At 51.3% G+C, this 23,453-nt stretch overlaps 1 protein-coding gene across 3 annotated transcripts; it reads left to right on the plus strand.

Moving 5' to 3' along the window:
- Positions 1-271: 271 nt before the first annotated feature.
- FAM174B (family with sequence similarity 174 member B) lies at positions 272-19,596 on the plus strand (the record flags this gene model as incomplete). 3 transcript variants are annotated; one of them, XR_013997304.1, is made up of 4 exons in its annotated part: positions 499-883; positions 9,988-10,119; positions 15,836-16,354; positions 17,208-19,596. XR_013997304.1 is itself a non-coding variant. In XM_081114814.1 (3 exons), the coding sequence occupies 3 exons, from the start codon at positions 567-569 to the stop codon at positions 15,837-15,839; spliced, it is 453 nt and encodes a 150-aa protein (XP_080970940.1). The 3 variants fall into 3 exon arrangements, 2 of the variants coding, with proteins under 2 accessions (XP_080970940.1, XP_080970939.1); XM_081114814.1 differs by having other exon boundaries at positions 272-883; positions 15,836-19,596; XM_081114813.1 differs by lacking the exons at positions 15,836-16,354; positions 17,208-19,596 and having other exon boundaries at positions 567-883; positions 9,988-10,168.
- Positions 19,597-23,453: the final 3,857 nt, after the last annotated feature.

Raw genomic sequence — 23,453 nt, forward strand, 5'->3', positions numbered from 1 at the left:
TAAGCAGAGGTGCAAAATGTCTGAAGCCATGAGTTAAAAAACTTTTCAGAAAGGGGGGGAAATGGGGAGATACTGAAATGTATGCAATGCATTGGGCGTCACTTCACTGCAGGCCTGAGTTCCACCTTCCCTGGAGTGGGGGCTTACCTCCAGGTCGCATAGTCCTGGATTCTTAGTCCGGCTCAATCTGGGTCCTACATCAACTATTAAATGAGAACAAGAGAAATACTTGTCTCCTAAAGGGGTTGTCGGATTAAATGTTAGCCCGGCCCTTCTTCTTCCAGGGATTCTAGGTCCTCAGCGTGACTGGGGCCGCGCGTGAGCGAGCGGAGCGCAGCCCGCACCCCGGCTGGTGGCCTGCCCCGCCCACGTGGGGCCGCGGCCGGTCGAATGACTCCGTGCAACGTGTTGGCGGCGGCGGCGGCGGCGGCGGCGCGGGCTCTTCCGGGCGCCGCGGTTTCCTGCCAAACACCGCGCAGCCGCCTCGGCAGCGGGAGTCCCGGCGGCAGGCCTGGCGCGGGTGCGGGACCGGGCTCCGCTGCGCGCCCTGCCCGCCCGCCGGCACCATGCGCGCCGCGCCGCTGCTGCCGCTGCTGCTCGTGCTCCTGGCCGCGCCCGCTGCCCGCGCGGTCCGTGCCCAGGTGGTCGCGGAGCCGCAGCCCCAGCGCCCGGCGCCCGGCTCCCGGCCGGTGAACACCACCCGGACCGGGTCGGGGGCGGCGGCGGTGACGGGCGGCGGCGGCAGCTCCAACAGCAGCGGCGACGCCCTGGTGACCCGCATCTCCAGCCTGCTCCGCGACCTGCCCACCCTGAAGGCGGCCGTGATCGTGGCGTGCGCCTTCACCGCCTTCCTCATCGCCTGCCTGCTGCTGCGCGTCTTCAGGTGGGTCCCGGCGCCCCTCTCCTTCCCCCGCGGCTCCACCCGCACCGCCTACCGGCCGTGACCGTGGCCGCGTCCGCGCCACCTGCGCGCACAGATGCTCTGAATGCCGCTGGGCTCCCCCTAGGCGCCCGGTGTGCTCCTCCCACCCCGCTCCCTATGCCGCCCCGCGGTGGTGCGCTCGCCTGGTTTTCCTGGTTACATTTTAGGAATTTTCTCCTCTTTTAACTATATACATATAAAATAAATATTGAATTCCCTCGAACCCTCTGTGAATGCTTAGCACCAACAACAGCGCTCCGATTTTTGATAACCTTACACGGGATTTATGTTTATACCCGTTTCACAGATGAGGGTAAATTTTCCCGCCAGGCAAGGTGGCTTAGCCAAGTCAACTCGGGGGTGGAGGTAGAATTTGTATCCAGGTCCGTCTGACTTCAGTCTTGCGTCCTTTCCTTCCTCTGGGGCTCCCTAGCCCCAACCTGCCTTTTTTCTTTTTTTTCCTCGTGTTACTAAAGGAAGCAGTATCGGGCATATGGGGGTGTCTGCAGGAGGCCTGTTGGGGGTGTGCTTTGCGCCCCAAGGATGCTTGGTGACTCCTGGTGGCCTCAGTACTTCCTGTTAGTGGGGGACACGGGCAACTCTGCTCTGCTCCTACCTGACCGAGTTGGTTTAAGCTCCATGGGTATAAGGGATCCTGGAGAGGCTTTTGTAGGTTGCTCAAGTTCAAGGAGAACGTATCTGGGAAGTTGGGAAGGATGTCCAGGTGCCTGGAGTAGGGCGATGGAGAAGGCGACAGTGGAGGCAAGGGGCATATTTCCCCCCAGTGCCTGGGAAACCCTGTCTTTGAAGGAAAGGAACCGAATGTGTCCGGTTCCTGGGGCGGGCTGCCGGGTCATGTGGGTGTGTATGTGTGTGTATCATTACTCACGCCATTCCCTCCCCTTCCAAGTGTACACAGTGTGCTGGGGTGTTTGATCAGCTGTTGGAGGTTTGAGGCCCGGGGCTTGCTCTCCCGGTGGGAGCATTTTCAGCGGCAGGAACAGAAACCAGACCAGGAGAGGGAGTTATCTATAGGTTTGCAGTTATGATGTGTTTCCTGGTGAGTCTGTAGGATGAAATGGCAGTGGACCTAAGATAATGGAGAGGGGGAACTATGGCACCCCAGCCACCCCACCATCCTGTGCCCTGGCTTTGGCCATGTTCCTCGCTGTGCTGGTCCCCTCTTGTGGGAGTTGAATTGTTCCCCTCTGGACCCCGGCCTTCCCTCTGCCCATGCCTCTGCTGACAAACCTCCCTGCGGCCATTACCTGGGCATTGCATCCCTGGGCCCTTAAACTGAAGCCAGCGCACCTTGCGGCCATCAGCCTCCTGAGCCTTCTCTCTGTCACTTGCTCCTTTCCCTACACTCCACGGTGCTGGCTTGTGCGTTTCCACTCCGGGGCCGGCCATTCCTGCTTCACACCTGCAGAGACTGCCCGCAGCCACCAAGGCCTGGCCCCGTGCTGCTTCCCTGGGTATCCACGTGAGGCCCTGGCTTCCTTTTCTGGCCTCCCCCAGCCCTAGCCTTCGCGCAGCCTCCATACAACCCTTCTCCTGCTGTGCTGGGTGGCTGGGTGTAGTGTCCAGCTCCCATACTTAGGGACAGCCCCGTGTCTCCATAGCCCTCCTGGGCTGGCATCCAGCGACGCTCCATTAGCCTGATTCTCTCGTTGGTCAGGTGGAGTGAACGTTGATGCCTAGAGCAACTCTGAGCCTGGGGTTTTGAAACGTTTAGCAGAAAATAGGCCGCTGAGCCCAGAAGGCGGTGGACTTTTCAAGCAGGCATTTGAACTATTTTGCCAGTCTGCTCCTTATTATCCAGGAGGGGGAGAGGAAAGCAAGCAGCGTGCGGCCAGATGTGAGGGCCCCGAGCGGGAGTTTGGGAGGGAGAGCAGCCCTCAGGCCTGGCCGGGATGGGTCCTCATTGGCTTGGGTGCGGAGTGTTGGGAGAAGGTTCTGGCTTCAGAGAGAAGCCAGGGATGGACATGATCTGCCTCCTCTTCCCAAGAAGGCGGTCTTGGGGTGAACTACCAGGTGGACAGGATGGAGATGGGAACTGGTTTCTGATGGAGTCAGCAACTCATGGCATTTGCAGCTGGGAAGGGCCTGGGTGCTGCACAGTCCTCATGGGCTCCTTGGCAGAGAGAAAGTTGTATCTCAGGGCAGGGAGTGAGTCGTCTGTGCGATTCTAGAACACTCTACACGTCTGTGGCTAAGGCAGCGCTGTGCCCCATCACACTGCTCAATAGTCTGCACTGAGACCTTCCCCCTTTGCTCCGCTGCAGGCTCAGTCCACAGGTTCCCAAAGGCCTGCCGCACTGGCTGGGCATCCCTCTCACCTGCCCCCCCTGCCCAGCTTCTTAGCAGACAGCTTCTGATCCTGGCCGTTGTGCCCCGTCACCCTGAGGCTAGCTCACCTGCGCCCACAGCCCTTCCACCCACGGAAACTTCTCCACCTGCCAGCCCTCTGCCCGCCCTGAGTCCCTACTTTGTCTCTGAACCACAGCCCTTGTCTTCTGCCACCAGCCTTGTCCCTGCTCCCGCCATCACCCCTCTGCTTAGCACGTGGGCAAGCTGGCTCTTCACGACCAGGGCCTTGCCCCCCTCCTGAGTCCCTGTCTTGGTTCTGCCCGCGGTTCCGCCCTTCTGGACTTCTACGGGTTCTCCAGAGGTGGCCTGTGGCCTCAGGCCTGCGTGTTCTGCCCACTCTGACCCTCTGCCTGGAGTCCCCTTCGCCACCAAGACCACATTGCCAGCTCCTTGCTGTTCGCCCTCCTGTGGTGCCTCCTGCGGCGCCTCCTGTGAGAAGCCACCCCTGCCAGGGCCCACCAGTGCTCCCAGAGCACACTGGAGTTTGTTTGTTTTTAAAATACATTTTTATTGATTTCAGAGAGGAAGGGAGAGGGAGAGAGAGAGAGAGAGAAACATCAACGATGAGAAAGAATCATGGATCGGCTGCCTCCTGCACACCCTCCACTGGTGATTGAGCCCCGCAACCCGGGCATGTGCCCTTGAGCAAAATCGAACCTGGGACCTTTTACTCCACAGGCCGACACTCTATTCACCGAGCCAAACCAGCTAGGGCTGCACACTGGAGTTTTGAGTTTCCCACGTGAGTCAAGAGTGTCGCTAACATGTCTCTTTGCCACAGGAGGCTGAGGGCTCCCGAGAGCAGGGCTGGGCCTTCATCGTTTGTCTCTCTAACCCAGCCGTGGGCAAACTATGGCCCGCGGGCCGGATCCGGCCCGTCTGAAATGAATAAAACTAAAAAAAAAAAAAAAAAAGACCGTACCCTTTTATGTAATGATGTTTACTTTGAATTTATATTAGTTCACACAAACACTCCATCCATGCTTTTGTTCCGGCCCTCCGGTCCAGTTTAAGAACCCATTGTGGCCCTCGAGTCAAAAAGTTTGCCCACCCCTGCTCTAACCCCTACTGTGGCTCCAGGCACAAGCCGCCATCTAATAAAGATATTTTTAGCAAATGAATGTTGAACTTCTACGTAGTTTACACTTGCTGATTATTCTCAAAATCTCCTCTCTAACTAGATGCATGGCTGATGCCTGAAACCGGTGAGGTAGGAATTGGTTTGAATGGTGGCCCTTCCTTTCCTTAACGATGTAGATAAGGGGGGAAGGGTGCAGTATTTTTGTTTATAAAGTGGCAGTCCTGGCCTATTTGTCTGTTTTCCCTGAAGAAGTCATTTTGCCAGACAACAGAAAAAATGTGGATCCAAGGAAACTGTTAAAATTAGAAGCAAGGAATGTGTATTGCAGTGGGAAAAAAAACCTTTAGCCAAGCAATCCCATTCCTAAGGCACACACATTTTTCACTGTGATACAGTCTCTTTGCTTCTAAATGTATTATTAGGAGAGGACGCAAGGATGCACGGGCAATGGAATTCAGAGCAGTTGTGTTTGATGGCAAAAGGTTTAAATAGATCTAAGTTTGCAACAGTTGGGCATTGGTTAAAGGAATTACGGTAATCCTTACACTGGAATACTATATGGCTGTTAAAAATGATGGTGTTGCTATAATACTATATGTTGTTAAATGGAACAGGTTATAAACCACATGTTTAGTATGAGCTCATTTAAATAAATAATTTATGTGAATGTGCCAAAAAAATCTATGTACGTGTATGCATTCTACACGTGAATGTGTAGATTGTTTATGACATCTTTATTATTCATGCTACATTTCTACATTGCCTGAATTTCCTTAAAATGGAAATCTATTCGTTATTTCTCCACCAGTCTGTACACTCAGCTCCCTGCTGCATCCTTGGACGTGTCCCCCTGAGGACCTGTACAAGAGCATCGGGGTGTACACTTATGAGTGGGATTTCCAGGTCCGGGGGTACACATACTTGATATGCTTGAGTCTATACTGTTTTACCCTCCTATCTGCAATGCCTGTGGTGGGGTCTCAGGTTCTCCCATCATATTCAACACATTAGCATTATCAGACTTGCTAAGGTTTTCCAACAAAATGAGTGTGATTTGATATCTCGTTGCTTTGTTTTGCGTTTTCTGTTCAGGTTGAATAGCTGTCTCATCTCTCCCCATACTTATTAAGCCATCTGCAGAATCATTTATACCTTTTTCATGTATTTTAATCAATTCAGGAAAGCTATGTTAAGATGAGAGAAAATTGGAAGGAGGGACAGCAGTTTGAAGGCAGAGTGCCCTCTGGCCAGAGTACGTGTGTGTGTGTGTGTGTGTGTGTGTGTGTGTGTGTGTGTTTTGTACGTGCAGTTCCTCCCAGTTCACAGAGAAGCTGTTCCCCCCACCCCTCATGTTGTTCCTTGACTTGCTTCTGGGAGCTGGAAGGGAAGCAACTAAGAGGCCGTGTCTAGTAAGTGGAAAACTTCCATTCCCCCATTTTGTTGTTGTTGTTGTTAATCTTCACCTGAAGATGTTTTTTTCCAATGATTTTCAGAGAGAGAGTGGAAAGGAGAGAGGGAGGGGAAGGAGGGGAAGAGAGACAGAGGAGAGAGAGAGAGAAACATTGATGTGAGAGAGACACATCAATTGATTGCCTCCCGCATGATCCTCTCCTGGGGCCGGGGATCAAACCTGCAACCCAGTTACGTGCCATTGACCAGGAATCGAACCCAAGACCCTTCAGTGCATGGGCCAGCGTTCTAACTGCTGAGCAACACTGGCCAGGGCTGATCCCTCTGGTTTTTTATGTCAGAGCGTCTGCTGGGGCAGCGTGGATTCAGGAACAGCACATACGCCAGTGGCCGCTGTTCTCAGTACCTTTGGCATCTTAGGTCTGACTTTACCCTTTGAGATCTGCGGGGATGGAACTCGACTTTCCGGTGTCTTACAGAGAAGGTGGAGACAAGTCAGAAACCACCACCTGAAACCACAACTTTCCTTTCCTCCTGGGGAACCTTTCCCCGCCTTGGCGAGCCTCCCAGCTCTCCTGCTCCCGCCGCGTTTCTCCCAGATCTCTGTTGGCTCCATGCCCAGCCACCTCTTATTTCAAAAGCTCTGTAAAATCTCTGATCCGAAAGGAGGGTTTGTTTTGGTGCTTCCTGGCGAATGGAGAGGAACACAAATTCTCGCTGATCTGACATTGCCCAGCTGTCGCACAGGCGTCGGTGGCAAAGATGCACGCCACCGTGTCCTGCAGATGTTGGAAGCGCGGAAACCTAGTCATTTCACTCAGCCAGGTCTTTGGAAAGGAACGAAAACTTTCTTACTTAGCCTGGAATCCCCAAACTTTCCCCAAGTTGTCTGTGTACTGACATTTGTAATAAGAATAAGAGTTAATATATGCATATATGCATAGCCCCTGGGCACAGACAATAGTGTGGTGAAGGCCTGGGGGTGGAGCAGGTGGGGGGTGGAGAGAGTCAGTGGGGGAAGAAAAAGGGACAGCTGTAATACTTTCAACAGTGAAGATAAGTTAAAACAAAATAAGTAAAGTCAAGAGAAAATATAAAAGCTTAATACTGTTAGGATTTGGGGAAAGTTGCCATTCTGAAGTGTTTTTTCGTTATTGCGCATTCACATATTGGTATTATTTTAATAAATTGGAGTGTTGGCCAGAGCCATGGTTGGAAGACAGTCCCTTCCTGTGACTTTGAGAGGGACTGTGGAGTTTGTTTGACATCAGGAGGCCATTTCTTTTTTAAGGAGGTCGTTTTTGGTTGGTTGACTAAGATTTGAATTGGGGGGGAAAGCGAGCTGGGCAGCTGGACATCTGGGCTTGAGGTGGACAGTTTGGGAGCTCCTTTCGAGAAGTAACCATCCCTGAAGTGGGGGTAGTGGTGGCAAGAACTGACCTGTGCCAGGGACAAGTAGATGCCGAATGGACCCCTTATGCCGTGTGCCCCCCAGCACGGTGACACCACAGTTTCCAGGCTGTGTTGGGTCCCCGGGGTCCACCAAAGAGTCTCCTGGTCATCTTGCCGCTGCCCCTAGAGGCTGCCTTCCTCGCTCCAGGCCTGGCTTTCCTCCGCTGGCACCGCACATAGAACCAAGTGGGCCAGCCCTTGGTAAACACACACGAGAGCTGGAGGAACAGGTCTCGGGGCATTGCTGTTGTCACATCTCATGGGGCTCCTCAGACAGGTCAAACCCGGGGTGACCATTTCACCTTAGAAGAACCAGAGGTGGTCCGGCCCTCAGGCACTGAGAGAGGGAAAGAGAAACCAGTGTGGGGAGCAGATGGAGGCGGCCGTGTTATGGAGGAAAGCCCTACAGTGCATTGTAACTGAGCTTTGTGTGGCTGCCTGGCCCGTGTTGCGTGATCCCACTGGACACACTGTGTGTTGTGTGCTAGACACAGGTGCTGGACTCAATCAACGAGGTAGCACTTTATTAATCCCGAGGGGACAGACAGTGCCCACGAGGGGAGGGAAGCACCGAGGTTGTATAATTAGCGGCGGCACCTTGGCTGACCTTGTGAACAGCCCATCTCTCCGGCCTCATGGTTTTAGCTGAATTATTCAGTGTCACTCATGCTTGGCACGCGTGACCAGTACACCATGGCCAGGGAACGGAGTCAGAGGCTGCAAGCTGATGGCCCACAGATAAGTGTTTGTGGTTCTGTTCTGATCTGCACAGTGATTTTAACCGGGCAGCTGAGAACACTTAGACATTGGGAGTCTCCTGCTTTTCCTGACGAGTGGAAATATCTGGAAACGCTGGGCCCCTGCCCCACGTGACAGCCAGGTGCGGCGGCTGGGCTTGTGAGCACCACCCTTTGTGTCTCTTGGCCCCCGAGACAGAGAGTTGGCTGCCAGATGGCCAACGTCACCGTGTTTGTTCTAATGTTTATGCCACGCCAGGCCTGCTTCACTGGTTTCTGTGCTTCTGGGGCTCTGGGGTTTGTGGGGGTCATTTCGCTTGACCGGGTGCTGGTGTTGGAGCAGAGGGGCCCCAGCAGGGTGCGGAGGGGCAGCTGCAGGACGGGGGGCGGGGGGGGGGGTGACGCTGGTGACACTGCTGGGGGCACCTGGAAAGTCACAGACACCTGTGTTCAGGGAGCCGTGGCCGGAGCCCTGTTGGATAGAGGTCGGGCTGAGTGACTTGCTCAGAGGAGCCGAGACAAAGGAATTGCAGAGCCGAGATCTGAACCCCGATCCCTAGACGTGCCGTCTGTGGATCTGACCACCATACCCCCAAGTTGAACTTTCAGTCACAGCCCTGATGGGCTTGTTTAGTTTTGTTTCTTCCTGGGGGGCGGGAGATGAGCGAGGAAGGAAGGTCTCTCTCCAGTTGGTCAGTGGAGCGCAGCTCCCTCCGCCTCCGTCTGCCTGGGGTGCCTGCCAGCCTCCCTGGGAACCTGCCGCTGACCAGCTGTTGAATGGGCCTTTGAGTAAACAACCCCACCCCCCACCCCGGCTTTAGGATTGCATTTCAGAGTCAAAGAATGTTGAACTTCTCCCCTGAGTTGTTAGAAATGTGTGCTTTGGCTCCAGTGGAGGGACCCTTGGTCTCTTCTAGAACGTCGCTGGTCCGGCCTGCTCCCGTGAAGGCAGCGAGGACACTTGCTGAAAACCGCCAGTCGCCATCACTTTGTTGAGGCCTCCTGGCGTAATGAGACCTTGTTCCAGGGGAGAAGAATTGTGGCAAGGGGGCCGTATCGACTCTACTTGCAAAGGGAGGGGCGCAGAGAAGGCAAGGCATTGGGAGAGTCCAGATACTGACTGAGAAATAAATGCAAAGGCCATCGGCACTCATAACGGCAGCGGTGTTCCCATTGGCATCGTGGGCGCTCAGCCATTCCCCGGTAAACGCTGCCGCCTTCACGCAGAGAGCCTGACGCTGGAGAACGCGGGCCTTGTCTCCGCACTTCCCTCTGGCCCGCAGTGGTCCTGTTATTTCAGAGGTAAAAGCTTAGTGCTGTAGCCCAGCAGCCTCGTAAATCCTCCTGATGGAGACAATACTGACTCATTTTCACAAGTCCTGGCTGTCCAGGAGAGGCGGTAGCACTTCTATTTGCTGGTTATATTTACTAAGAGTCTCCTGTGCGTAGGCCTGTTACATGCATCATCTCACTTCATCCCCCCTCGCCTGTGAGGGACAATTATTCTTATCACATTTTATTTATGAGGCTTAGGGAGATGAACTCACTTGCCCATGCCCACACAGGTAGGAAGTGGCCAGGCTCTGACCCAGATCCCACGTGATAGCCCCCAGGGCAGTGCTCTTAATGCCAGCTTGCGCCCCCTGTGCTTGGAGCAGTGACCATCCAATGCCACAGGGCCGGGCAGGGGATGAGGAGGGAGGGGACGGGGTGCATCATGCCCGTGCAAGTGCAGAGCTGGATCCTGCCCTCTGAACATTTTGGTCTTTTGTGCATCATGGATTTTCTATTATTTCTCTTGGTTCCTGGGTTTGCCAGTGCTCAGGGAAGCTTTAATCATCTCTGTTTTGTGGGTGAGAACCACAAGGGTTATTGAGGTCAGGAACGTGTCCGAGGTCCCATGGCTGAAAGCGCAGGAGCTGGGGTATTCCCCAGACTCTGGAACCCAGGCTGGGGACAGTGCGTGGTTTGCCTCGGGGGATGGTGGAGTCCTCAGGATTGTGCCTCTCTTCCAGGTCTGGAAAGAGGTTGAAGAAGACCCGCAAATATGACATCATCACCACCCCGGCTGAGCGCGTGGAAATGGCCCCGCTGAATGAAGAGGATGATGAAGATGAAGACTCCACAGTATTTGACATCAAATACAGGTGCGGGTGGGGACAGCAGCTGCCCTGGGCTCCCGGGCTTGGGCGGTGAGAGGGTTCACCATTGAACACCCCGCAAGGCCAGGCGTGGGTCCTTGTTCTCTGTTCAAGTGTTTGACCGTGGGATGTGCTGCTTATGGGGGGAGCTGCTCTGATCCCTACACAGCACCCAGATAGCCAGCAGGGAATACTTACAGATAAAGGGTTATTATTCCTCACTTTCCCCAAATGTGAACACTGAAACATCAGCTTTACAGGAGGAAAGGGGGGACGGCATTTCAGACAAGCAGTTGGCCATGTGCTTGCTGCGAGGGACTTGGTTTGAGCAGCCCCATCTGCAGTCACCGTGAACACAAATGGCCATTTCTCAGCCTCTTAAATGGATTCCCGAGAGCATGGGGTGGGCATGGGGGCCACTCCTTGTGGGGACTTCACGGATGAGCTCTGAGCCCGGTGCGCTTCCTCAAGGCAGCCTGCAGGAAGGTCGGAGTGACGTGGTGACTTCAGGAGTACAGGGTGGTTTTCGGATCCTTTGGCGATAGACTTCAGCTATGGAGGATTCTCAGAGTGGGAGCTGGGTGAATGTAGTTTAGAGATGACGGCTCAGGGGTCTAGAGAGGGGATGTTGCTTGCCCTAGGTCTCAGTTATCAGTGGCAAAGGTGAGACACAGATCCAGACTGAACCCAATCCTGAGCTTTCCCCCCCGCCACCAGGGCTTTCCAGAGAAACAAGAGACAATAATCTTATACCTATATATAAAGAGATTTATTATGGAGGCCCAAGAACCAGGAGAGCCCACCGTGTAAGTTCCAGTCCCAAGGCAGGAGAAGACCAATCTCCCACCTCAAAAACCGTCAAGTAGAGAGAGCAAAGTCTCCTTATTCAGCCTTTTGCTCTATTCGGGCCTCCAACGGATTAGGTGAGGCCTACCCGCAGCGGGGAGGGCAATCTGCCTTACTCAGGCTATGCATGTAATTGTTCATCTCATCCAGAACACCCTCCGAGGCTTGCCCGGAATAATCTGTGAGCAGATATCTGGGCACCGTGTGACCAGTCAACACATGAAATTGACCATCACACACAGCTTTCCCACCTGGCAGGGAAGTCTCCCACACCTCCCTGACCTCTCCTTGGCGCCACTTAGCCTTGGCTCTTCTGATTCAGCAAAACATTTGGGGTTTTGATTAGAGCTGTATGGACTCTATTGATCAGTTTAGGGAAAATCAGCCCTTTTATGTTGACTTTTTCAGTTCATGAACATGAAATGACTTTCCATTTTTTTTAGATATTTTCAAAAATGTCTCAGTAATTTAAAAAATGTATCCATAAATGAATTATAAATTTTTATTCCTTATTCTCAGGTATTTTATATTTTGAGACATATCTGCTTTACAAATACTATTTTCTTGTACTCTATGCCTTAAAAAATGACTGTTACCATATTTACATACTTTACTCATATTGGAAGTAGTTTGTCAATGAATCCCACCGAGGAGACACAAGCAAAACACAGATTGGTTATAGATAGCAGAGGAAGGGGAACAAATCATTAGTTAGAATTTACAGTTTTGGTGAAGAGCAGCACCCTTTGAGAAGAATAAGTAATAGTCATACTACAAAATAATATACACATAAGAAAGTTAGTGATGGTACTGATTTTATTGCTAAGCCATTTTATCTGCCTCACATTCAATGCACAGAAATAACACACAATGGGAAGAAAACTGTGTCCTCCTCATTAGTCACAATGAAAAGGGTCTGCTGCACCCGCAGGCCAGTGGGTATGGTACAGTAAGAGCATTTGATCGTTTAAGTGGACCAACGTGCTGTTTGGATTCTGAGCCAACGAATAAAATAATTTCATCCATATTTGGTGACCAGAATCACTTTGTGGGCTCTGTGATACACTGAGCCATTTTTGTGGTAGTTTCAGATCTCACTAAGTAAGAAAAAATTCCTCAACAAAGAAATATAGTAATCAGTCTGTCCAGAAATTCTATATGCAGGCTCTTCCTTGAGTGTAAGGTAGAAAAGGGGGCCCTTTCTTGAGTGCATTGATACAAGTAGTATTGTTGTCTAAAGGCTGGTAGTCTGGCCTGGCCGGTGTGGCTCAGTGGTTGAGCATTGACCCATGAACCAGGAGGTCATGGTTAGATTCCAGTCAGGGCACATGCTCAGGTTGCAGGCTCAATCCCCTGTAGGACACGTGTAGGAGACAGCTGATCAGTGATTCCATCATTGATGTTTCTCTCCTTCTCCTCTCTCCGAAATAAATAAAAACTGCCACTCTATTTGGTTACCTTTGCCGGGAATAGCCTGATACATTCTTTGTGCAAAGATTTTTAAAAAATTATTGATGTTCAATTCTTTGAACAATTATAGGACTATCTAGTCTTTATTTTTTCTTGGGTCAGTTCTGATGGGTTGTATTTTGTTCTTTCATGTAAGTTTTCAAATGTGTTGTCCTAAAGTTGTTCACAACATTTTTCTTTTTTTAAAAATAAGTTTTTTTTATTGGTTTTTAGAGAGTGAAAGGAAAGAGAGGGAGGGAGGGAGAGAAACATCGATGAGAGAGAAACATCCATATGCTGTCTCCTGCACATCCCCTACTAGGAATTGAGCCCACAACCCTGGCATGTGCCCTGACTGGGAATGGAACCAGGGACCTCTTGGTGTGTGGGTTGAAGCTCAACTACTGAGCCACACCGTTTGGGCACACAACATTTTCTTATTCTCATCTTTTTCATCTTTGTAACATGTGTGGTCATGGTCCCTTTTTATCCTTAACATTGATTACAGTTGCCTTTTCTCCTTTTTCTTGATCCAGCTTGCTGGAAGTTTAATTTTACTCGCCTATACAAAGAACAAAATTCAGCTTCTTTGATCCTCTCTATTATATAGCCATTTTCAATTGATTTCTGCTTCTCTTCCTTAAGCTTTCTTTGGGTGTGTTCTCTTCTTTCCCCCTAACTTCTGTTGAATATTTAGTCATTCATTTTCAGGCTGTCTTTCCTGGAATGTTTACTCTGTAACTTTATCTGCTTCAGCTGCCTCCCACAGGCTTTCCTTATCTCGGCTGGGCACTAGCCTGCCTCCCTGTGTGTTGGGAAGAACTGGACTTCGAGTAGTTCCCATTAGAAGTTTGTGCTGTTCATGGCTGAAGTAACATCAAGATGTCAGTGAACTTGAAGTGAATCACTTAGACACGAGACCGCTCTAGTGCTCAGGCTCAGAGACAACTGACCATTTAGAGAGGCTGCTTAGAGGCCTTCCGTATCACAGGTGTATCCTTATTCCAGATAAGCAAAAGGGGAAATAAAATGAGCTGTAATCTCACTGCTTCGCAACAACCACTAGAGTGTGTGTGAGTACACACGTGGAATTTCCTTTTGTACAGAAATAGGAGCATGTCATACATGCTGTTTTGGAACATCTTTCACCTGAACAGCAGGCACATCACGAACAACGTTTCAGGTCAATATGTTTGAAAAGAACACGAATTTCAGGGGCAATTTTATGTTCAGTTTAGTGATTTTGAGAACTTCCTTGTCTACACGTGATCATCTGTTCACAGCTCTTTGTCTTTTTCTCTGGGAAATAGTACATTTAAAACGGATGTGGCTGGATTGTAACCTTGGGTGATTTCATGAGTGAGTGCGAAGAGGAAAGTCCTGTTTTTGGTGCCAGGGCAGTCAGGCAGTACCTGGCTCTTACTGTTAGACATGTGTAGTCCTGATGCTATCTTGCGACTTAGCTTCTCAGGCAGGAAATGGAGAGAAGGCAGGCAGGCAGGCGAGGCTGCAGTAGCCTTCTTGTTAGGCTCCCATCCCTGGGATCTTATAATCCATCAGATAAGACCTCCAAAGTATAGGGCCGGAAGTGCTGGTGGTGGTGGGGGAACCTGTAGAAATGAGATTCCAACTCTGTACTTAAAAGGGCTAATTAAGCCCAGTTGGTGTGGCCCAGTGGTTGAGCGTCCACCTATGAACCAGGAGGTCACGGTTTGATTCCCTGTCAGGGCACATGCCGGGTTGTGGGCTTGATCCCCAGTAGGGGGCGTGCAGGAGACAGCCGATCCATGATTCTCTCTCATCAGTGATGTTTCTCTCTCTCTTTCCTTCTCCCTTCCTTTCTGAAATCAATAAAAATATATTTTTTAAAAAGGCCAATTTAAAAAGGGGAAGCGGTGGCTATGCAGAGTACAGAGAGAACCCGGAGGTTTTGAAATGGCTCCGTATTTCAAAAGATGAGCGAATCCTGGTTGCATGTGTTTTGAGCTTGGTTGGCCTCGCATGCAGTTGTGGCTGATGTTTTGGGTCTGTCTGCATCCCTGCTTTATTACAGGAGACTTTTTTGACACCCTCTGGGCGTCCCCTAAGGCAAGCAGATGCTGTTCTTCCGCTTGCCTGGTAGGTGGCATCGGCAGTGTGACAAATGCTGCCCAAAGGTATGGTGCCTGGAGAACACGCTGCTCCTGCCAGCCCTGCCTTCCCCCAGGAGGGAGGCCCCTGCTCCTTTGCTCCTTAGGTTTGGAAAAAATGTGCCTGTGGGGTGCAGGTATGTGTTCTAAAATTGCCTGCCTCCCACCTCTTGTGGATAGAGCTGCCTGTGGGAGTTTAATTAGAAACTGATAAGATTTCCGTTGCCTCACTGGAGGCCATGCCTGGCATCTTGTCTTTGGAACAAAAGGCATTTGGTGGCTGTTGGCTGCAAGGGGACCCTGGAAACTAGGCTGGGAGTAGGAGAAAACAGACTTGACTTGCTTATTTCTTGACTGAGGCCCGGGGTTCAGTTGCAAAGCACACTCAGGGCAGGGACTGCTTGAGTGGTTGGGCTCGAAGGCCCATGTGCCCACCTCATTTTCTGAGGATGGGAGCGAAACTCTTCAGAGCATTAGTATGTGGACTGCAGAGGCGATGGATATTCTGGGCTTCTGAGGCCTGGGAGGAGTCGGAGGGTACACGGTGACCTGCAGGCTCCCCACAGATGCTGGGGCATCCGACCTGGGCCTGCAACAGCATCAGGGCATCCCCAAACCAGTTGGAATAAAGCTCTGCCAGCCCTGCTCCTTGCATAATGCTGAGCGCATGTGTCAAAAGTGGGCATCTCACGGGGCGATTTTGTTTGAAAAGCAATATTGGCACTTGGGGGCAGTTCTCAGCTATGGTATCACACATCTTAAAAGACTATTTAAGCTTCATGTCTGTAAGGAGCGAGCCTATGCGAACAGGATGTCTGTGTGGCAATGAAATTTATTACTAAGTGAGTCTGACTTATTCAGTTCTATATACACGTGCAGTTTATAGGGCTGCCTAAGAATCTTTTATTCGTAAAAAGAGAGAGAGAGAGAGAGAGAGGGGAGAGAGAGAGAGAGAGAGAGAGAGAGAGAGAGAGAGAGAGAGAGAGAAAGCAGCATTTCTATCTTTTGCTGAGCTCTGGCATAAACAGCTATAGAAGCACTAGGAAGGAGGGATCCAAAGAGAAAAGAGGTGGTGGCCTAGGGGGTCCGTGTGGGGAACTAAGAAAGGATCCCAAGCTGGGATCTGAGGGAAGGGGAGGGCTTACTTGGAGGAATGGAGCTCGCCATCCAGAGAGCAGCACGTTCAAAGGTCCTGTGGTTGGGGAGTGTGACTACAGGATGGAGACTGTTTAGAGAGGAGCCAGAATGGGTCTGGGGCTCTGCAGGAAGGCACTGACTCACTCTTCCTCTTCTTTTAGGTAAAACCGGTTTCCCAGCGTGCTGGCATCCTGTGGAAAGTTGGTCAGCTGCACCTGGGTGGGAAGGATCTGGAAGCCGTCTTGTCCGAGGTGTTGAAACCAAAACAAACATTATTTATGAAACTGGCACATTTGTGTGCGTCGAACGTCTGCTCAGAACGTCACCACAGGAGAATCGCCTCTCCCTTCCTCTGGACACCACGTCAAAATGTTGCCCTTTCTGCCTCCTCAAGGGGCTTCTGCCTTGCCAAGGGGCACAGGGTAGAAACGTGTTGACTTAAAAAATATTAACTTGAAAGCAACTGTTGACAAAAGTAAAAGAGATCAGAAGTTATGAAGAACCTCAAGAAGAATATCCATCTGTGCAGTGAGGCGTTCTGATATTCTGCTCTCCTGGATCTGTGACGTGCGAGGTGTCTAACCCTGTGGACTTTTGGGTTTGGTCAGGTTCTGGCCTTATGTTGGGGAATGGCTGTGTTCAGAGTGAGAGTCCTTGGAGCTGGTCAGCCCATAGCAGAAGTATATACCTGTTTGTGGCTTCTTTTCCTTTTCTTCTTTTGTTTAAAGGGTTCAGCAGAACTGGGCATGGCTAGTTCGTAAAGGATTTTGAATATCAGGGAAAAAATATGTGTGTACCTCTAAAGTAATTTCTTCTTGTCTGAAGGAAAAAGAATGCACTAGAGGCAGCCTTTGGTTAGTAACATCCTGTGTGTGTCTCTGTGCCCTGTCATAGTTCTGACATCGTCGGTCTTAGACATCTAATTGCCAAGTATCACTGTGGTCATTTCAATGCATGGTGGTTTGGTTGGCGGAAAAAGGACGCTGGCCAGGCTGGACTAGAAACCCGCCGACTCGGGGGGTACCACAGCTGTGGGTCAGGGGTTCGGGTGGCTTCTCGAAGCAGGGACTTGGGTTGGCATCTCAGGTTGATCGGGGTTCCCGTTTCACTGTTCCCCGGGTGGATGCTCCTGCTAAAGCCGACTGGCAGTGCCTTTGGGGCCCTGGGACTCTCTTCTCCCCGGAAAGGTGTTTTGTACTTTAAAAAAAAAGCTCTTTTCTGGCTTCCTGCAGGGTTTGTGTATCGGTCTGTTAATTGTCTGCACCATTGCCTTGGATGAAAACTCCAGCCTTTCCCAGCTCAGCCCTTTCTCAGATTCTTCAGTTGCCAGAACTGAAGCCCTGGCCTGTATGGAAGGCACATTGGCCCCGGCAGGAAAGGCGGGGTGGGGAGGTGGGAGTGGGGGTGGGGGTGACCCTGGGCGAGACCACTATGGGAAGAACACATGCTGTATGGAACGCACCATGCCTGCTCCTCCCTGATTCCATTTCCTTTGTTGATTTTCCTCTTCCTCTTTTCTGTCCTGTTTGCCAGAGGGATGGGCCTGCTTTCTCTCTCCCCCGCCAGTGTCTTCATGGGCCATACATGGCAGCTGTGCGCCCTCTGCCCTTTGAACTGGAACTGCCGCTCACACTTGCCTTTTCCACAAGCGGGACAGCTGGGTGCTCTGCCTTCCACGGAAAGACTGGCTCAGGCTGCCCGGTGCTCGCCGCCAGGCCTGGCAGACGCGGCGGGGAATGACCTTCCAAATTGTGGAGCTTCAACACTACAGGCTCTTAAACAAACAAACAAACAAACACATCAACAAAAAAACCTCCGGCATGAACCATGAGTGCACTGGTTTGGATGTTTTTGAGATGGAGGCCGGCGAGATGCCTTTTGGTGATCAGGGATGAGGGTGCTAGACTGGAAGAGGAGGGGGTGGGGCCCAGTGCCATGTGCCTGGACTTGGTGGTTTTGGGGAAAGCTTAGAAATGAAATGGCCCTTGGAGAGAGGGGACAAGCTATTATTCCACATACATTTTCAGGTCTATTTCCCAAGCCCGAGCTGGTTTGGCTCAGTGGATAGAGCATCGGTCTATGGACTGAAGGGTCCTGGGTTCGATTCCTGTCAAGGGCACACGCACATGCCTGGGTTGTGGGCTCGAGGCGTGTAGGAGGCAGCCAACCAATGATTCTCATCATTGATGTTTCTCTCTCTCCCTCTCTGAAATTAATAAAAAATACATATTTAAAAAATAAAAAATCATTTCCCAAGAGCTGCCTCTTTGGTTGATAAATACTGAATCCTCATTGTTTTTGGAGAATCTTGAGGTACCTCCAAAGAATAAAGAACCAATTGTGTCAAAAACTGCTGGCTAATTATTGCCTCCTACCTTGCTAGGCTTACGCTTTCCAGGAGTGGGACCGGGTAAGATCAGACTGTGTTTATGTGCAGTGAGTAAGCTCCAGAAAGGAAAGCTCATTGGCTCCATTCTAACTTGGGGTCCTTGGCTGTTACGGAGAAGCCGGTGGGTGAGGCCTGCCTTACTCCCCCCCAAGGAGCTAGCGCTCCTGTTCTCTGCCTTCTAAACTGGTCCAGGGGGCTCCTCCTGGTTTTTAAGTTGTTTTCACAGTTGTTCTCTGTGCCTTCCTTCTCTTGAGCTCTTGCCTTGTGGTTTGCTGTTTTTCTTTATAGTGTTTTGTTTAGGTTGCTTTCTCTTTGTGTACCTTTTGTAGGTTTATGTATATCATTCTTTATAGCACTCTATTTGAAGCTGATTGACATTTAGAATATATTCTATGAGGACTACATTTTTAATCCCCTATACATGCTAAGTACTTATTGTAGTTTGAGTTGAGCTTAATACTTTTTTCTTTAAACCATCGTAGTAGCTTTTTAAATGTGTGATTTGCTGTATTTATTGAGCACTTGGCTGTCTCTGTGAGTTTTTTCCCCTCATGTTTTCTTATTTCTGGTAATGATAACCTTTCCTTTTCTACTTAAAGGAGACCCTTTAATATTTCTTGAAAATCTGGTTTAATGGTGATGATGAAGTCCTTTAGTTTTTGCTTATCTGGGAAACTCTCTCCTTTAATTCCTTGCTGGGTAAATTATTCTAGGTTGCAAGCTTCCTTGCTATTTTGTATGCTCTCTCTAAAAAAAAAAAAAAAAAAAAATAGATCAAGAACTTTGTCTTTGGATGAAAACAGCACCTGCTCAGAGATTCTAAGCTGGAATTCTCCTTTTCCAGTGATTGACCCAATCTGCCTGGTCCTGGGCTCTCTTTCATCTTGGCAAGAATGACGATGATGCAGGGACACTTCCCACAAGCTTTTCCAGAGTGTGGCCCAAGGATCAGGAAACAGACTTTAGTAAAAGCCCTGGAGCAGTTGGGGTTCTTCAGCTTATCACACCTGGCTCTTCTGGAGTCTATTCCAAGGGAGAAGTTAGCAGAGTCCATTCAACGAAATGAAAAATTCTTTAAAGAGGTCCTGCCACTCCCTTCTGGCCTGTAAAGTTGCTGGAGAAATCAGCTGACAGTATCACAGGGTTTCCTTTTTGTGTAACTAATTTTTCACATGCTCCCTTCAAGAATGCCTCTATCTTTAACTTTTGTCTTGCCGTGGGTCTCTCTGGGTTCATCTCGTTTGGAACTATGCTTCCTGGACCTGGATGTCTGTTTTCTTTCCCAGGTTAGGAAAGTTTTCAGCCATTATTTAAATAAAGTTTCTTTGTTTTTCTTTCTTCTCCTTCTGGGATCCCTGTAATGCAAATACTAGAGTGCTTTAAATGATCATGTGTGTTTTTTCTTGTTTTTAATTTTTTTCTTTGTTTTTCTGATTGGTTGATTTCCACCAGTCTGTCTCTAGGTCACTGCTCTGATCTGTATTAGCTGATCTATTTCTGATTTCTGGGTTTTTCATTTCAGTTATTGTGTATTCTTCAGATCTGCTTGGTTCTTTCTTACACTTCCTAATTCTTTGTTGACGTTTTCCCTAAGTTCCTCTATTCCACTCCCAAGTTTGGTGTGAAGATCCTTATGGCCATTTTTTAAAAATGTTATCAGGCAAATTATTTGTTTCCTTAGGGTACACCTCCCCCGGACCCCGGGGATTTTTCTTATTCCTTCTAGAGATGTTCTTCTGTCTTTTCATTTTGTTTGGCTTTCTGTGTTCATTTATATGAATTAGTCAAAATAGCTGTCTTGGAAAAGCAGCCTTATATAGAAACCGGCCCTGTGGGGGGTGGTTTTGGGAGACCCGTAGGAGCCGAGCGGTGCCTAAGCCCATCAGGAGCGGCTCCAGGCGGGGAGACCAGGTGTACCTAGTAATGCCTTGTTGTCCCTGCTGGCTCTCTGTCCCAGCCGAGATGGGCTCCAGCGATGTGTCCAGAAACAAACACACTGCAGCGACCTTGCAGGCTCTCGCCCGCCCTAAGGAGGTAGAAGGGGCGTAAACCATGGAGATCACCAGCCCCTCTAACTCCGGAGAGGCCCGCTGGCTCCCCAGTCTTCTCTGTGCAGCCTCTCTCTGGTTGGTTGCATCGAAGGTGATCCACGTAGAAGTGACCTCCACGTGGCTCTGCATTCCAGATGGTTGGGGGTGCTGAGCATGCGCTCTGGGGGCCTGGGCACGCGCCTGACAGGAGGAGCCGAGCATGCGCTCTGGGCGCCAGGGCACGCGCCTGACAGGAGGAGCCGAGCATGCGCTCTGGGCGCCCGGGCACGCGCCTGACAGGAGGAGCCGAGCATGCGCTCTGGGTGTCTGGGCACGAGCCTGACAGGAGGGCTCTTGTCGGCGAGGCCCTGGTTGTGGTGCCACCTGCGGCTCCGCCTGCTCCCTGTGCTCCGAGGCCTGAGGCTCCGGGCCGTGCGGCGGGACCGCTGAGGGGACCCTGCAGGTAGGCCCAGGCCCAGGAGAGGGCGGCCGCCATGGAGGTGGAGGGACGGGAGCCGCAGCCTCAGGCCCAGGTCCCGCGGCTCCGGGCGCCCTGGGCCCAGCTTCTCTGCGTCTCTCTCCCTCGTTTGTCGTCAGAGCGTCACTGGGCGCTGTTGTCTCTCGGGGGTGACGGCTCCCTGTGCTCACGGGGCCCTGGTTCTGCCCACGGGGGGCGGGCTCAGCGTCCTCCTCCCCCGCCGGCATTCCCCCCTTCTCCGTTTTCTCTCCAGAAAGTATAATGTGGCCATTCTCACACCGTGGGGGGGAGGGGGGCGGAGACTGGGGCAGGTTATTGCAAAATGACTTTTTTTTGGTAAAGACATCGGCACCTTATCCCCCAAAGGGAGTCGTGCCCCCTTCCGTGGGATTCCTTTGCTTGGGTAGAATTTTAATAGAATCCGGAGAAGACGACCCAGGAGAGCGGGAGGCGGGGCATGGGCTGTATCCGTGCCCCACACTTGCTACTGATTTGGGACTTGAGCCATCGCAGCCATTTCGAGCGGTTGGGACATTTTTGTAAAGAGAAGAGGAGGAGATGGGAGAGACGGGGGGCGGGTGGGGTGGGGAGGAAAGCAGAGGGGCCGCCACTGCACCCACAGAAGCGGCGTCACTACCCTTCTCTCCTCCCCGCCCCCCACCCCTCCTCCTGGGGCCGAGCCATGCGTTCGCAGCTCCCACTGCTGCTGGCCTTCCTCGCCCCGCTCCTCTGAAGGCATCGGGGTTAAGTCTTGTCTTATGTAATCAAATGATTTCATCCTTTGAGGGTGAGGGGGGCCTGGAGGTGTCTGCTGCAGCCCCCCCCCCATCCAGCGCAGAAAAAGGGTCTGAGACCCTCCACCCCCCCCACCCCCAGGCTGCTGGCGGGGCTGGGGCGACAGGTGGGAGCCAGCGCTTACCTGGGGCGTGGCCCTGCGGGCGTCTGGAAACGTCCTTGTGGTTTAAATTTTTTTTTTTTACATTTTAATTTATTGATTAAGGCAGCGGTTCTCAACCTGTGGGTCGCGACCCCGGTGGCGGTCGAACGACCCTTTCACAGGGGTCGCCTAAGCCCATCCTGCCCATCAGATATTTCCATGACGATTCATCACAGTAGCAACATGATAGTGATGAAGTAGCCACGACAATAATTTCATGGTTGGGGGGGCATCACAACATGAGGAACTGTATTTAAAGGGCCAGAAGGTTGGGAACCACTGGATTAAGGTATTCCACATTTGTCCTCATCCCCCCATGACCTCCAGGCGGCGCGGGAACACCTGACGTGGCCGCAGGGCACGCATGCGCACGGCTGGCGGAAACAAGGCTCGCTTGCACGAGGGCTGGGAGCTCGGCAGACACCCACCCGCGTGCCGGGGGAGTGGTCACGAACCCTGCCCCTGCCCAGCACTGCCTGCCACCCGGGTCCGCGGCCCACAGCGTCCCGGGCCTGCCTTTCCTTGCAACGTGTCTCAGAACGTGCTGCTCTCCCCTGTTGAGCCTTCTCCAGGTCGACCAGAGAGGCTTACCCGCAAGCTCTGATTTCCTGGGGATGGTCTCTGGCCTGTGTGTGCGGTGCTCGTGTGTGCGACCCGGATGAGGTAACGGTGCACGTGGCGGGCCCTCAGGCAATGCGGTGGCATCGCATGTCACCTCCAGGAGGTGCTCAGGGAGCCACAAGGCACGGTGTGGGCCTTCCGGGCTGCAGAGGCGGACGGGACGGGCACGCCCCTCTCCGCAGGCTGCCTGCAGAGCAGGAGGGACGGGGGGTTCGCACCCAGAACCCATCCTGGCCGTCCGCAGGCCAGCGCTCAAACCACCGAGGATCACCGGCCAGGGCAGTTCCGTTTCTCTTAACGAGCATTCGCTAACCTGTCAGTTCACGTGTCTCGATATTGCTCCTCGAAGGTGCAGCCACTATATGGACACGATCTAGTTCTGTTTTCTTCGAGATTCATTAAGACGAAGTTATAGGAAAACATTTCAGACCAGTATTTGATCAAATGTGGATTTATTATAAAAGCAATTTTTTCCTATTGGTGAAATTTGGAAGACATAATGATAAAGAAGTTTATTCTAGATAATAGTAACCCTTGATATTTTGCTGTGTTTCCCGCCTGAACTAATTTCCTGACTTCCTTCCTTCTCCCCTTCCGTCATTTATCTACTCATCCTTTGCAGACATTTATTGAACGCCCACTTGTGCCAGGAGCGTTGTTCATTGGAAGGCTCAAGGAGCTGAGTCTGGGGGAGAGCCAGCCATGACCTCCGGGGAAGAATAGAAAGCGGTGACAGGCACCCAGGGACCCCAGAAGCCCTTACGAGGGAGGGAGGGACTAGCTTTGTTTGGACAACAAGCGTGCTCTGGACTGTATGTGGGTGCCTTTTCCATGTTCTTCTTTACAAAATTGGGCTATATAACCTGTTCTTTTTCACTTAATATTATGACCATTTCCCAGTGCCCATAATATTTAAAAACAATTTTTTTAAATTTTTTTCTTTATTAAAGTATTACATATGTGTCCTTATCCCCCCATTGCCCCCCCCCTCCCCCCACTCATGCCCTCACCCCCCTGGTGTCTGTGTCCATTGGTTAGGCCTATGTGCTTGCATACAAGTCCTTAGGTTGATCTCTCCCCCTTACCCCCGCCCTCCCCTACCTTCCCGCTGAGGTTTGACGGTCTGATCGATGCTTCTCTGTCTCTGCATCTGTTTTTGTTCTTCAGTTTATGTTCATTATATTCCACAAATGAGTGAGATCATGTGACATATAGCTTTCTCTGACTGGCTTATTTCGCTTACCATAATGCTCTCCAGGTCCATCCATGCTGCTGTAAATGGTAAGCGTTCCTTCTTTTTTACCACAGCGTAGTATTCCATTGT

The sequence above is a fragment of the Myotis nattereri genome, assembly GCF_964212035.1.
Source record: "Myotis nattereri genome assembly, chromosome: 21".
Lineage (NCBI taxonomy): Eukaryota > Metazoa > Chordata > Mammalia > Chiroptera > Vespertilionidae > Myotis > Myotis nattereri.